General features: G+C 35.8%; 1 protein-coding gene across 1 annotated transcript in view; it reads left to right on the top strand.

Annotated features, from left to right (window-relative positions):
- The window catches only part of LOC106684604 (protein FAM98B), a 12,237-nt gene extending 3,636 nt beyond the window's left edge, over positions 1–8,601 (top strand). Inside the window, exons 4-8 of the mRNA XM_014426787.2 lie at positions 231–341; positions 2,071–2,238; positions 2,814–3,014; positions 4,587–4,674; positions 8,038–8,601. Coding sequence (XP_014282273.1) covers positions 231–341; positions 2,071–2,238; positions 2,814–3,014; positions 4,587–4,674; positions 8,038–8,270 — 801 coding nt within the window. The 3' untranslated portion in view covers positions 8,271–8,601. The remainder of the gene's footprint in view (positions 1–230; positions 342–2,070; positions 2,239–2,813; positions 3,015–4,586; positions 4,675–8,037) is intronic.
- The last annotated feature ends 7,815 nt before the right edge of the window (positions 8,602–16,416 follow it).

Below are 16,416 nucleotides of genomic sequence, written 5' to 3'. Positions count from 1 at the left end.
GAGGGAGAGAGAGAGAGAGAGAGAGAGAGAGAGAGAGAGAGATTAAAACTGTCCTTATGACAGGACTTCCCTCTGATTCTCTTATAAAACTAGGAGGGTCACATGCTAATGTTTACAAATGGAATTACTGCCATTACATCTAACATATACATTCATTTTTATACTTCCTACACCGTTATCTCCTCAATAATTAGAATAGTTTGAAACTTTTAATTTATTTCAATTTTCAGAATGAGAGTGACAATGCAGCATCAATGAGAAAAATGCTCATGGCACTAAATTTTCCTAAACCTCCTACTAATATTACCGCTCAAATGCTCTTTACGAAAGTTCAAAACAAGGTATGTAAATTACTCTGATTTATTTTTTCAGTTGATAATTACATTGTAATTTAAGAATTAGGATTATTGTTCTCTTCTCTTCTATCTTCCTACCTATGCTATTTCTAGGGGGCCTCAATCCAGTGCTGCCAGGCATTAAGGTCCTGGCATAGCTGCATTTGTTGGGGTGTTTTTCCTTTTTTCTCTCCAATCCTCTGTCTATAATCCTTGGTCATCCATGTGGCCTTTTATTGCAGGTTGAAATTCTATAACTTTTCTGGGATCCTAGTCCATGTTCATTTGACAAAGTTGCTGGTTCTGCTGAGTGTTTTTAATGATTTAATGGTATAATATTCGGTTCGATTTGGTTTGCAATCTATTTGCTAACTTCCTACCAGTTCTACCCTTGTTGTTTATGTTGGTTCCCAGTTGGTCGAAATTGTTGACCACTTCAAGTACCACAACTTTACAGTACATCACCACTGTTTCCTCTTCATTTCAAGTAATGGCTCATTTCATTACTATATTCTTACTCTTAGTTTCCATATGGCCATTTCTTTTCTTTTCAATCCCTTCTGCCACTCTACTAAAGTTTGCTGGTAGTTAGTTTCTTTTCCTTATCACAGACAAGTATATTATCAAAAGCATAGAGAAGGTATTAGCTGAGCATTCTCCTCATGTTCCACTTTTTGATGGTTAATCATCTACTATACATTTTTATTTATTTATATTTTCTTACTTAATAATATAGTAATCGATAATTTGAAATATGTCACATTAACATCTTCATATAGATGAGTATGTTAATACTAATGAGATGAGGTAGTTTTTACTAATAATCAGATAATGACTTTGTGCTATGATCATATTTTTATTCTGTAACTCATAAATATCTCTTTAAACAATCCCTGAGCATTCTCTTGGCTCAGAGCCATGTTTACTTTTTTTTTTTTTTTTTGATTTTACTCTATAATTTTTATGAGAAAGCTATTGATTTATTACGTCTTCTTGTTAAATCCAGAAAAACAGAGATTTAAAAGTGAATTACAGGCATTAATAAAATCAATTGTGAAGGAATGTATGGCAGAGCTTACATTTTCCACCTCATGTTTCTTTAATCTTTTTTTACTTCCATCTTTCGTTTTACTTTCTTGATAAAAGTCCTGCAAAGTGGGATAAAATGTTAGTGCGGGATAAAGCGTTTTGTACTTCTTTTTTTTCTCCTTCTTTCTTTATTAAAATCAATTTTGTATATTACAGTTCTTATCTGTTTTTCAAGTCCCTATTTACATTTCAAATTCAATGTGTAACAACACTGAATATGTCAACTCATTTATGGTTCTGGCCTAAACAAATTCAGAAAAACCAGTTTTTTATGTACTGCAAAATTCTACTCTCTGCTTGAGTTTTCTTATATTTTAAACATTTTTATTTTTTTCCTGGACTGGAATTTTTCAGTTTTATATAATTACTTTGCACAGAATTTAAAATGAAAATTTTTGTTTAGATCAAGAATTTAAAAATATTCCATGAAAATTGGAAGTTATTGAATTTGCAATTGTGATTGTGATTATTATCTACCTATTTAAAAAAAAAAATCATAATTTATTTTTCAATTATTTTGGCAATTTCAGTGTTGAAATCCGGATTCTGAAAGTTCTTTTTATTTACTACCTGTTTTATCTAATGAGATTGTTTTTCTCAACTAGCTTGGAGAATTAACATTAAAATTTATTCTTTTTATTTACAGGTGAAAGAATTATCAGATAAATGTATTAATGATCCTTTGTTCTCTGGCCTGTTATCACCCAAGCAATGGACTATCCTTTCTCAATTGCAGGACGATCTCAAGGCAGAATATCGAATCCGAAGACAAATGTTGTTAAAGAGGCTAGATGTTACTATTCAATCCTTCCAAGTAATACATTTTTCTTTTTTTATGATTGTCCATAGTTTCATTTAGTTGAATAAATTTTTTTTTCTTACAAAAATGTTATTTTATTTAGTGATGTAGAATTTTATAGAAACACTTTATTTCATTAATCCTGGTACTAAAATTAATGGTACACTATCAGAATCATATACATTATTTAGACAGATGAGTTGCATTCGAATTTTAAATATTTTGGGAAATGGATATAAATAGTATGAAGTGTAATACTATAATATAAAATATTCTTATTATTTTTTTATCTATTTGAAGGATTATTTATTTTAAATGCTTCATAATTTCCTATCCTATTAAATTTTGAAGTTAAATTCTTATTCTATTTAATTTTTTAATGAGGTGTAGATAGTTGACCATAGATTACTGATTAGAGAAGATGGTCAGGAGGTGCGGTCAGCAAAGAAACAATATAAATAAACGAAAAAATATTTATTTATGCCTATTTATAAATATTTTTTTGTTTATTTATGTTGTTTCTTTGCTGACCGCACCCCCCGACCATCTTCTCCAATCAATTATTTAATTTTGTGTTTAAATTTTTTCAGTGGTCCGACAGGATGAAAGGTAAAGAGAATGAGATAGCAAAGCTATACCTTGACAAAAGGAAAGCCCTTGTAGATGAGCCATCCGTAGCATTATCAGATTTATTGTCTGCCAGAGCACACCTTGCTGTATTGGAGAAGACATCAAATGCAAATGTTAGAAAGAATACCCAGTCATCATTAAACAAAGTTATAATTGGCAGGGTGAGTACAAATTTTAGAAATTTTTAAATTAAATCTTATTAGGTTTAAAGAACTCAATTTAGTATATTTAGTTATTATTAAAAAATAACTTTATTCAATTGTACCAGAAATAAACAACTAAACTACTATCCAATCACAGTGAATGTTGGCATTATCTTCTTGTTCTAAAAGGTTTCTAAAAAAGTAATGATCTAATTTAAGTTACCTTTAAAAATTAGCAACCCATAAGGGTTTTTGTGAAAGTAATATATTACAGTTTAATGTATCATAGCTTTGATCTGGCTCAATCCTAATAAACCATAATAATTAATAAGTTACAAATAGTAATTAAATTTCTACTTTTTAATTATATTTACTTCAAAGGATGATTTTACTTGAAAATGTTTAAACTATCATTAAGCCTAAAATAGTAATAATGTGGCATATGAGGCACATTGGAATTTAAAGGAATATTTGTCCAGCTCTTAAAGGGTAGTAGTATGATTCTTTGATAATATTTTTGTTTTATACATCAGATATCAGTTTTTTCTTTTTATTGAAAACTGGATCTCGAGGTCAATGAAATAGTAGATCTTTATTGGGTTTTTCAAGTCTATCAAATAAATATTAAAATTGATCTCAATTATGTTTTTTAAAGTCTATGAAACAAATACTAAAATTGATCTTTATCAGATTTTTAAATCTATCAAATGATTATTAAAATTGATCTTTATTGGATTTTTCAAGTCTATCAAACGAATATTAAAATTGATATAAAAATTTTCTAAATAAAAAATTATTCATTTTATTGGCCGCTTCTCTCATTACTTCATTTTATTAATTCTATTTTGTAAAATTATTTATTTTATGTTATTCTGTTTATACTTTCTTTTTTGTTTTCTATACTTACTGTGGTTGTTATCTTGTTCTGTTCTTATCACTGAAAAGGCTAGAAACTCCAGCTGAAACGTTGGTACAATAAAATAGGTTATACCAACTTATTTGTGTTTCTCTTTGACCGCACCCCCAACCATCTTCTCGTGCATTATCCACAGTCAACTATCTCTCATAATTAGAAAAAATATTTATCTAATTCACAGAATTTCTTCATGCTACTTTCTTGGACACTATGATATAACTTTTTGTTCTCAAAACACTATCAAAAGTCTCTTTTCTAAAGTGTTTTTTAAAAAGCTAATATATAAAGGAAATGGGCCTTAAAGCCTTTGGTTGGGTTACTAAGAAGTGATTTCATTTGGAATTTTGTCTATTCCAGCTACTTTTTTTCTTTACTCATTCTGATAACATTAAGCCCAGATCTAGAGTTGTCGAGAATTTAAACTAGAAACTCTCTGAGCTTACTCCTAATTATAGCAATAAACGATTTGTAAATACCATTAAAATAGGTTACTGGCTGGTAATCTTTTGATCCTGGGTTATCTTTTATTTGTTTTAAAATCGTTGGTTTTAAAATTTTTGGTCCATCAACGGTAGTACTTAAGAGAATAACTGAATTACACAGCAGTTTTATATTATCAATATTAATAATGCAGAATACTAATTTTTAATTTGTTATACAATTTGTGAAAATAGGTTCCAGATCGGGGAGGAAGGCCACAAGATCAGCAGCCTCCTCCTCCTGAGATGCCAAGTTGGGCACCCCGAGCCAACCAACCGCAAGGTAAACTTGTTCTTCTTAAATTTTTTTTTCTGCTAAATTATTTAATTTGACTTTAAACAATATTAATTAATTTATTTATTTTTATTAAAGTAATCATGTTTTATTTGGCTTTATGTTGAGGGTTCATTTACTACAATTATGGTATTCTCTATTATGATATAAAACTTGATTATTTTTATGAATTAAAAATTAACTTAATAAATTTTTTCCATATCATTTTTCAGTTAGAATAGGAAGAATTTTACTTCTTACTGATGTCTTTAGAACAATCTTTAAGCCCATGCTTACATTCACCCGCAATAAAAAATATTTTTAATACAATTATAGTGGTAAGTTTCAAAAGAAAAATCTTCAAACTTGGTTTTTAGATTATTTGGGCTTCAGTTCTAATGCTCTAGGTCAGCACAGGATAATCCTCACTATGTTTCATTACTATTAGCCATTTCTTAGAAGAAGAAAAATGACCTCTTAAACAGGTGGATCGATTTGTTACCTTTCACCTATCTATTTATATATCCATGGGATATTTTAAAGTATCATTAATTAAAAAAAAATAAAGATTTTCACTGTAAGCAATATTAAACCATAGATAAATACTGATTGTTATAAAATTTTATGAATACTAAAGGAGAAAAAATAAAAATAAAAGCATATTTAATTTGGACAGGAAGCACTGAGACCCCCCTAATCTTCCCGATTACTTTCTTTGTTACACTGATGTGTTTTTGACAGGAACAAAACTTATATTCTTTATTCCCACCTCGATAAACTATTCAAATTTGTATAGCAACAGAAAAATAAAATTTGTTTGCTCATAATTTTCACCTTCCCTGGTCTTTAATTTTTTTTTAAAATCAGAAAAATAGCGTTCACTTTACACAAAACATGGGAATGTATGTAGGATGGTAAGTGAAAGTTTTGATGTGCTCACCTTATCAGATGTTTTGTAACGTTTCAGTAATATACAACAGATTAATAATGTAGTATATAATAGCCAGAGTGAAGGATGTGCTCATGATGTAATTACCTGGGTAGTCACATGTATAAGGCCAGCACTAAATAATAAATATATCTCCTAGAAAAAGCAGAAAAAAATTTAATAAATAAAGAATATGCTACTTGCACATAAGAAATAGAGAGATTGAGGAGCATTAATGAATGCCGAAAGTTCTATGAAAAAGTAAATCGGTCGAAAGCCATTCAAACCTCGAATCTTAGCCTGTTAGGACTTAGATGGATCTATGTTAAATGTTATAACCCAAGTGCTACGAAGATGGAACAAGTACTTTAATCCACTTGCTCAATGGAAATCCGGTACAAGAAGCTCAACAGGAAGAAGTGAACCTTAGTCGAATCCTTGAAGATGACCTTGAGCCCCCAGACGAAAAGGAAGGAAGGCTATTGAAGGAAGTGAGGCTATTGATAGGCTCAAGAACAAAAAAGCACTTTGTTGACAAACTTTCTGCCGAGCTATTTAAGAAAGGGGGAAATCAGCTTTTCCAAGCATTACAAAATCGTTTTGTTATGATTTGGACAGAAGAAATCATTCCGACAGCATGGAGTAAGACAGTCTTATGTCCTATTCACAAGAAGGGAGGTCTTCTTGAACATAATAATTATTGAGACATATCTCTACTGCCATGTGCCTACAAGATATTCTCAAATATAGTGTACCAAAGATTACTACCGTATGTGGAAAGTCCTGGGGAAATATCAGGGCAGCTTTTGTAAATGTAAATCAACAACTGACCAAATTTTTGCCCAACAAACCATCCTAGAACACGGAAAGAATACCAAATACGGACGCATCATCTATTTGTTGATTTTAGATCAGCCTATGACAGCATTCAACGTGAGGCCCTGTATCAGGCAATGAAAGACCTCAATGTACCTGTTACTATCACCCATCCTGTAAAACTTACAATGAGCAATACTGAATGTATGGTGCAGATTCAGGGAGATCTGTCTGAGGGATTCACCTCTCTAAATGGCATTCAACAGGGAGATTCCCTAGCCTGTCTGCTATTCAATATTGGTCTGAAAAAGTTATTAGAGAATCAAAGGTTCAGACCAGTGGAACCATTTTAATCATGCAGATGATATCGACATTATTGGGAGATCAAAAACTGTTGTGAAAGAGGCCTTTCTTGCCATTGATGGTGCTGCCAGGAAGCTGGGACTTGTGAATACCAACAAAACCAAATATGTGATTGTCAAGAAAGAGGTTTTAATGAAGATTTTGTCCAAATTGGTCATTACTATTTTGAACGAGTTGAGGAGTTTGTGCACCTTCGATCACAAATTAGTACCACCAATGACATGTTGGCCGGCTTGAAATCCTCCACTTCCGCCTTTCATGGTAGCTTTATCTGATTTTTTAAATAGACAATTATAGCGAGTAGGTTGGTCGATGTACGACATGTCACAATCTCACAAGAGATCATAGCACTAAAAAAAAGGCAATCCTCCTGTGAGATTTTGTCATGTCATACATCGACCAACCTAATCGCTATAATTGTTTAAACAGACAATTATACCGAGTTGGTCACAATCTCACAAGGGGAGATCATAACACAAAAAAAGGCAATCCTTATCCTTAAGATGAATAGCATCGGCCAATAGGTCTTTTTTGGACTGCACACTTCAGTAATAGCTCACTATCAAGTTCCACAAAAATTAGATTGTATAAAATGTTTGGTTGTTAATTCAACCAGTGCTGCTCTACGCCTTGGAAACTTGAGCACTTTCGAAGTCTGATGAAAGGGATCTCCAGTCGTTTGAGTGAAAGATACCCAGTAAAGGATGGTTTAGCTTGGAGAAGATACAGGAATAGGGAAATCTGCTTGTTAATTGGTGAACCTGATGTTGGAAAAATTGTGAGAATTATTAGGCTGCGCTGGGCAGGCCATGTGGCAAGGATGGGAACTGATGAGATCCCAAATAAACTTTTAATGAGCGCCTACATGGAACAGGCCATCCAAAGCTTCAGTGGTTGGATGGTGTTGAAGAGGATTCAAGGACCCTGGTCAGAATGAGGAATTGGAGTGCAGCTGCTCTTAACCAATTAAACTAGTGGAAGCTACTTGAGAAGGCCAGGGCCCAGTAATGGGTTGTCGTGCCGATTGAAATATAGTACTTGCACATAACCTAAACTGTACAAATTTCATGATAAATTATATAATGGTCATTTAAAAAGTAATTAAAAACCAAGAATATCGATCTCATCCTCACTGCTATTATTTTTTTACAGAATAATATTTACTCCCTTTCTTTTTACCAGAATTGCAGATGTTAGGTTAATTTACCTTTGCATCAAAATGTTTTATTCTTTTGTTTATGATTAATAATGATTTATGTTTACAGGTGGATTTGGTGGAGATGGTGGCCGAGGTGGTGGTCGTGGTGGTGGTCGTGTCCAAGGTGGATGGAATTCCAGTGGAGATGGATACTCTGGAAGCAGAGGTCATCAGGACAACTTCCAAGGAAGGGGGCGGGGTTATCAGGATAATTATCAAGGTGGTGGTGGTAATTACTATCAAGGGGGAGGAGGAAATAGAGGCAGAGGTGGAAGAGGTCGGGATAGGGACAGGTATTGAAGAAGTGAAGGCTTTGTTATCTAACTGAGGAATGATTAATCTCAAGACTTCTCTATATTTAAGTGATGCTGGATCTAATAAATGGAGTCTGATTGGATGAGAAGTGTGAGGAATTGGATGTGATGTATATTCTTGTCCATATATATATTTTATACATTTGTCAGAAAATACTGGCATATCTATGTAAAAATTCAAAGTTTATAAATTTAAATGAAAATTATTTACATTGTATTTATAAATGTACTCACAGATGCAGAATCATAATATAATTGATGAAAGGTGTATAAAATTTAATAAAAAAATTAATGTTCAATAAACAATGCATGATGAACATCAGGCCTTTTCCCTTGGTAATTAGCCCCTTTCCTATACAAGGAAGATGTATATATTTTGTGAAAGAACAATAAGTCTTTTAAAATCCATAAGCATTCAGCCATGTGGTTCTGCCTGCATAAGGTATATTAACTATGTCAAGAAGTAATTATTATGAGTGGATAGTAATTATCCTGTTTGATGAACAACAAAATATGAATCAATGAGGCAGTGGCATGGAGGGGGGAGGGAGAGCCAAAGGGCAAGTTGACTTTATTTGTTATGGTTAAATTTAGTGATTTTTCTTGAACTCCATTAAATTCATGCTGATTGGTTCATTAACTTTTTTTTGTAATTATTTAGGCATTTAAAAAGAATATCTTTATTAAAATTAAAGTTAAAATAAAAAAACAGAGGGTATAACCACCACAAGCAAATAAAACACGCCTAAGCAGACATATTTTTGTATGCTTAGGTATGTAAATTTGCTACTTTTGTATCAAAATGTTACACTTTGACAGAGCATAAAAAATACCTTCTATGTACACCCATACAACTTTCCTGCTGCATTCAATTAAAACTCCATAGGAGTTATTCATATTTTCATAATTTTGAAAACACAAAGAAAGCAACTAAAATAAAATAAAATTTTTTCTCATTTTTAATATCCTAACATTGATTGTTTTGGAACAGGGGGTGTTTTTTTTTTTTTGTATGTATGTGTATTTTTAAAGGAAAAATAGATGATAAAAGGATAGACAAAACTGGAAGTTCAAAAATTAGCAAATTTAACAAGATCAATGACCAATAATTTAACAAATACACTATAACCTAGTGCTGTGGGCATCTTATAATTCATGAAGAACAACCTTTTTGAAACTGAATATTAGCTTCTCAATCATTTTAGTTTCCCAAAAATCATTGTCGGATTGAATAATTTCATATCTAAATTCATATATATATAAGCATTTAATTTTACACTAACCTTGATTGAATGCTTATGAGATACCAAATCTCCAACATCCTACTTTATTTTTATGTTTAACCTATTGCTTTGAACAGCCATGCAAAGTGGGGCAAAACGTCTGACATTAAATAGTTAACAACTATTTGTTCTTTTTTGACTGCAACCCTGACCATCTTCTTATATTTAAAGTTACATGGTCAACGATATATATACTTTATTTTTCCATTACCTCATCATTATTGTTATACATTGATTTAAAACAATACAATACAGTTTAATATAATGAGGGGCTCAGGAAATTTTTTTTTTCCATTTAACGTGTGTAAACTAAAGATCATGAACACCAGTATTATATAATAATTTAGTATACCAAAATATAAGTTAAGATCTATCATATTGCCTCTTGTACATTCTATTAAAAAATATAAACATATTGAGTTATATGCAATTAATGTTTTATTTTTATCATAACTTTTTTCTACAGATAAATCCAGAATTTCAATAGCTAAGAACCTTTCGAGGGCGACACTGAACATTTTAGCAAAAAAAAAGCGTGTAAATTTGTTTAGAATTTTCAGAGATCTTAGATAAATAACAAACTTTTATTGGATTTTTACTTATATAAATAGCTGATGTTGAAAATTAACTATATCTACAAGCTAATAATTGATCAATTTAGCAAATTGGTTTCCTGCTGATTTTGGAGAGAAAAAAAAAAGTTAAATTTATTTAGAATTTTCGGAGATCTTAGATAAATAACAAATTTTTATTGGATTTTTATTTATATAGATTTAGCAGAGAGATTGGTTTTCTTCAAAGTGATGTTTGTTTTTTTCTCCTTTTTTTTACCTCCTAAAAGAAAAATAAATATTTAAACATATACATATATACAATTATAAATGATTAGTATATACACAGGCTTTTAGTCGTTTTGTATTGCTGGATGGCATTTTAAGAGTGGTTCCTGGGTCCGCTGAAGGCGGTTTTGCAGTGATGGCACATGTTTGCCGAGGTGCTCACTTAGTATAGAGAGGGGCTATTACTGCTGGTGTTGATGTGAATGACTTCAGGCTGCAGAGCCAGAAGTCCCTCCCAAGGCGAGGACGTCGACCAGGGAGAAGTGCTTTGTCTCTTCCCAGGACTCAGTGGAGGGGCGATCTCTCAGAAAAAAGGGTTTGCACAGGTTTTCAGCCCATCAAATAATTTGATTGGGGGTTGGAGCTTCTCACATATTACTGTATTCGTGGGCCGCTGGAGTGTGGTTCTTCAGACTCTTCGCCGAAGGAGGGAGTTCTGGAAGCTCTGCAGTTTGGACAGCGTAGACTTGTAGGGGTGTCGCATGAGTGGTGCACCATAGAGCTAAGTTGGACGTATGATGGCCTTGTAGATCTTCAGTTTGAGTTTTAGCGAGATCTGTTGAGATGTGAGCAAGTGGTAGAGCGTATGGGACTTCTGTCGTGCCAGCTTTAGTCTTTCCCTGGCGTGACTGGAGAAGGTGAGATGCCTGTCGAGAGTCATGCCCAGGTAGAGGATGTTGTTGGAGATATTCTGACCCTCACCATCCACGACTGCGGTAGCCTGCTCTTGCCCTTCTGGAAGAACGTCACAATGGCATCTGTCTTAGCTGGGTTTACTCTGATGCCATCTTTCTTCAGAGCGGCTTGTGTATGGTGGAGGGCCAGTTCAGCTCTCATGCTGGAGGCATAGAGATTGGTTAGTAGTCAATCAGAGTAGGTTGCTACCACTGCATCTCAATGCTTGATGGCGACCACTGGTGCCATGAAAACGACAGACAGTAGAGGCCCCAGCATTGATCCTTGAGGTACTCCGCAGGTGGTGGGAACTGGAGGGGACAAGTCCCCACCAACACTTACTACGAATGATCGTTCACTAAGGTAGTTCCAGACCAATCGGCATAGCACGGCAGGAAACTTGAACTCCTCCAGTCGGCTGAGCAGCAGCAGGTGGGACACGCTCTCGAAGGCCTAGCTGCAGTCCAGTGAGATGTTGTTCTTCATCTGCTCTATGGTGTGGGCTTGTAGCATCACTAGGTGCTGATCGCATGCGACTCGTTGGAAACCAGTCTGTTGGGTGGTATCACATCCACTTTCCTGCAGTGCTCCATGATGTGGTCATGTATGAGCAGCTTGAAGACCTTGCTCATGTGCGAGAGGAGGCTGATAGGGTGATAATGCTCTTGGGAGTCCCCTGTCTTCCCCGGCTTGAGTGGTGGCACCACAATCGCTCGTTTCCAAGCAGCTGGGAAATACAAGATCCGCATGTATGAGTTGAAGATGTTCATTAGGAAGGCTTTACCCTTCCTGGGAAGTATCTTCAATAGTGCAGTTGGGATCTCCTCTAGTCCAGAAATTTGTTTCCCTTGGTGCGACGCAGTACCGACTCCAGACAGCTGAAGGTGGAGAAGATAGGCTTCTTACAGGGCTTGGTGGTATTCTCAGTGGTGGTGGTGGAGCACTAGACGTCCGCTGAACGTCCCTCTCTGCAGCTTGAGGCCAGGAAAGCAGCCTGCTCCTCAGACGTCGTCAGGTCGTTCCCATCGGTGAGATGCACTGTCCTCCTCTTGGTGACGAATGTCCTGACCAGCTTCCAGAACTGTCTGTGGTCATCGCGGGTTCTACGGAGCCGGTCATGCCAGAGCGCTGTCTTCCAGTCACGCATGAGTGAGGCTATTTGCCCTCTCATCGCATTGATGGCCGGTTCACGAGTGCGCAGGTTGTTCCGCTGGCCAATCAGAGCAAGGATATGCTTCGGTGACTTTCTGATTGCGTTGGAGACAGGGATGAACTTCGGGATGTCCCTCCTCGTTCGGTGCATAGTGCATACTGCGTAATGGCTGGTAGGTCTTCAGCAATACTCGACCTATATCCTTCCAGTTGGCCTCATGCAATAGATATTTGCTCGCAGGTGGTGTAGCGGGCTCACCTTCGAAGGTGTAGAGCACTGGCCTGCGGTCCGATGGTCCGTAGGATAACACCCGGCAGTCAGTAAGAGAGTGCATACTTCTGGCTGTTCAAACAGGAGAAGTTCGAGTGTTGACGTGCATAAAGGGCGGCCTGCGTGCCTGAGGGTATGTACTCCAGGGTGGAAGAGAGCCAGCCTGGTTTTGGTGATGTAGGTACCCAGTGGATTGTTGCTGCTACACAACTAGGCGGTGTGCCGGGCATTGAGGTCACCCAGCACAACATGCCGGCTCGTCGCAAGGGTATGTTGCACCAGCAGCTTCACGGACGTGAGACCAGTCCTAGGCCTCCTATAGACTCAGGTGAAGGTATAGCGGTGTTTAAACCGTACGTCCACTGAGACTAGATGGGTACCCTCGGTTGTCTTCACCGTTCAGAATGCTTCTTGACGGTATGTCCTTCCTGACCAAAATCATTACTCCCTTGCGAGCGGGGAGGCAGGTCTCAGTGAGCATTGTGTCGGTGAGCGCCATCACTGATGGTCTGTGTTGCTGCAGTAGTAGCTCGAATTCAGCCTGCTTCGGTGAGAGGCTTCTGACATTATAACTTATTACTAAGTGTAATTACTACATCATCTCCAGGAGTATTGTCACCATTCCCATCATTAGGTCCATACGGGCGCATAACTTCCATGGCTGGCATGTTAGAGGCACTAGTCACCTGCTAGTAGCAGGCTGGGTCAGCGGCTGCTGTGGCTTCTGAGCTGGAGATCCACCCAACAGTTCAGAGAAGGCTATGTTGTCCTGGATGTTCCTGCTAGGTCGCTGTCTTCTGGGCTGCACTGGTGGAGGTGCTGGGACTTCCTTCTTGGCCCTCTTTTCCAGAAGGTTCGCCCGTATAGGGCATTTCTTCGACGTCGCCATGTGGCCTTCCTTGTTACATACAGTACACTTGGGCGGTCCTGTCAAAGTGTACTGGGACAGATCATGGTTCTCAGTGCATCTCGGGCATATTACTGCGCGGTGGCAATAGCGCATGGTGTATTGTTGGCACCGCCTGCACTGAACTTATGATGTCCGTAATTTAAACGTGGTGCTCCGTCACGAGTTGTAGAAGGTCTATTTCCGTTCACTGGCCGCTAGGTTGGGTCTTCGTCAGACGTCGGTTTAATTTGAACCCCGGGAGATTCTCCTCGAGATCACTGGCAACTTCTCGTAGGTCAGCGTCCACGTCAAACCCATATAGAATCCACTTCGTGCCGCGGGAGGCAAAGGTGTGGAACTGGATTAGCCCGGTTTTAATCATCAGCTGGCTGGCCTTCTCGTGTTTCTCTTCTGTCTCGAGTTAGAGACGGTCTCCTCTCTGGAGTTATTAATCGTGAATTGTCTTATTCCTATAATCGCCAGCCAGCATCTCTTCCACTGACTGCTGCGCCATGGCAGGAGCTATGATGATTGGAGGCGGACGTCTCTCCTGCTGGCCTGATGAGATGACAAATCGGTTATAGGCCAGGGTGGGATTAGCCTCTGTGTTGTCCACGTTACGCCTCGGCCTGTAAGCGTGCTTAGTCTTGGGCACCATCTCCATCCTCCAGTATACTCTTAGCTCCTTATTCTCGGGGGAGGAGGAGGGGAGAGGATAGTCTTCAATCATACGCAAATCTTCTAGCACGTGTTCCTCCTGGTTGGGAGACAGAGGGGACAATTGCACGAGGTCGCTACCTACTGTTACAGCCATGTCGTAGTGGTTGATGTTAGCACACCCGGTATAAATGTTACCACTCCTGTCTATAAACTAAGCCAACGATCTCCTGTGTCTGGTCGGGCACAGAAGGCAAAAAAAAAATATAGTGCAGAATAACAGGGGTATACAGTAAAATTTAATAAGAAAAATAAAAGATTATAAACAATAAATGAAAACGGTAATAGTAACAGAAAGATAAAGATAAAATAAGAGAAGAAATATTAAAGAAAGTACAAATTAAGAGATGAAAAGAGAAAAAAATAAAATCAAATGAAAATGAATGAGACAGAATTCATGCCTGTTTTAACGGAAGTCAAAGTCAGAGTGAACCGTTTGTATTGGGAGGAGTGGGGCTGGTAGTTGATTACGTCGCATAATAACGAAAATAATTTTAAAGTAAACAATGTAAAAATTATTAAAGTTAGGTACACAATAAATGATATACATAATAGAGGGGGAGAAGAAATATTTACAAAATTATAAAATAGAAATAAAATATTAAAATAAAAAAATGTCATGGATAGAAAAACAAAGAAGAAATAAAGTTAAAATAATGGGATACAATATATGTAAATGATTAAGAAAGACATTATACCAAATGAGTGGGGATACAGAGATATGTAAATATATTATAGAAAAATTAATAATAAAGTGATTAATATAAGTACATTTAAGTAGGTAACACATGAATATAAATTTAAAATAAGATACATGAATATGAATGAAAAAGGAAGGATAGTAAATATAAAAATAATTAAATATGGGGTGAGAAGTTAGAGAAACAAGAATAAAAGATATGACAAGAAAGTGGGCTTCTGAAATGCAGAACAAAGAGAAAAGTAGAATTATGAGGGTTTTATTATGTTCAAAATGTGTCGGTAGGTAAAGGAGATCCAGTCTTTATCCACTTTATGATTGACGGAATTCTCCGTTAAATTTATGTAAATGGACTAAGAGATAAGACGTTTTTTATGGTTGGGGACAGTGGCAAGAATGGAAGGATTGTAGAAATAAAAGTATGATTCAGATTTAAGGCATATTCGGATAATTTAGAGGCAAGTGGATTACAGAAGTTGATGGAAGTTTTCCGCTGGGAAATGCTGTTCTGATGTTGGTTTTTAGTTTCGCCGATATAGAAGGAACCGCAACATGGGGTAGAACAAGGTATCCGAAAAACTACATTTGAACAGTGTAAGAAAGGAATGGGGTCTTTCAATTTGGAAAAAAGATAGGAAATTTTGTTGTGGACGATCTCTTCCTTGTCCTCAATCCTGCCAGAATCCCCGATATTCTATCAGCGTTTAATTCCTACAATCCTTGTCTTCGGTTTACTGTTGATGGTGAAATTGACCATTCCCTCCCTTTTCTTGACCTACTTATTATCAGAAATTCCGATGGCTCCTTATCCACTGATTGGTATACCAAACCCACTTATTCTGGCAGACTTCTCAACTATTTTTCTCAACACCCTACCCTTGTTATATAATGTCTTTCTTAATCACTTACATATATTATATCCCATTATTTTAACTTTATTTCTTCTTTGTTTTTCTATCCATGACATTTTTTTTTTTTATAATTTTGTAAATATTTCTTCTACCGCTCTATTATGTATATTATCATTTATTGTGTACCTAACTTTAATAATTTTTACATTGTTTACTTTAAAATTATTTTCGTTATTATGCGATGTAATCAACTACCAGCTCCACTCCTTCCAATACAAACGGTTCACTCTGACTTCGACTTCCGTTAAAACAGGTATGAATTCTGTCTCTCATTCATTTTCATTTGATTTTATTCTTTTCCCTTTTCATCTCTTAATTTGTACTTTCTTTAATATTTCATCTCTTATTTTATCTTTATCTTTCTGTTACTATTTCCGTTTTCATTTATTGTTTATAACCTTTAATTTTTCTTATTAAATTTTACGCTTCACTGTATACCCCTGTTATTTTCCACTATGTTTTTATTTTCTTTGTAACTATGTCAAGTGTTTGTTTCTTTTTTAGCCCTGACGAAACCCTGCAACGTGGGGCGAAATGTTGGCTCAAATAAAAATAGTATACCCATTTACTATATGAATTTTATTTGACCGCATCCGGACCATATTCCATACATTAATTAAAAAAATGATATTTTGTCTTGTTTTAGTAAATTTTTTTTTATTGGAAGCAATAATTTAAAAGCCGTTTAAGTTTTT

The sequence above is a fragment of the Halyomorpha halys genome, unplaced genomic scaffold (genome assembly GCF_000696795.3).
Source record: "Halyomorpha halys isolate HHAL.00 unplaced genomic scaffold, Hhal_1.1 Scaffold594.1, whole genome shotgun sequence".
NCBI classification, from domain to species: Eukaryota; Metazoa; Arthropoda; class Insecta; order Hemiptera; family Pentatomidae; genus Halyomorpha; species Halyomorpha halys.
Note: the sequence above shows the minus strand (reverse complement) of the source record. Positions and strands in the feature narration are given on the sequence as shown.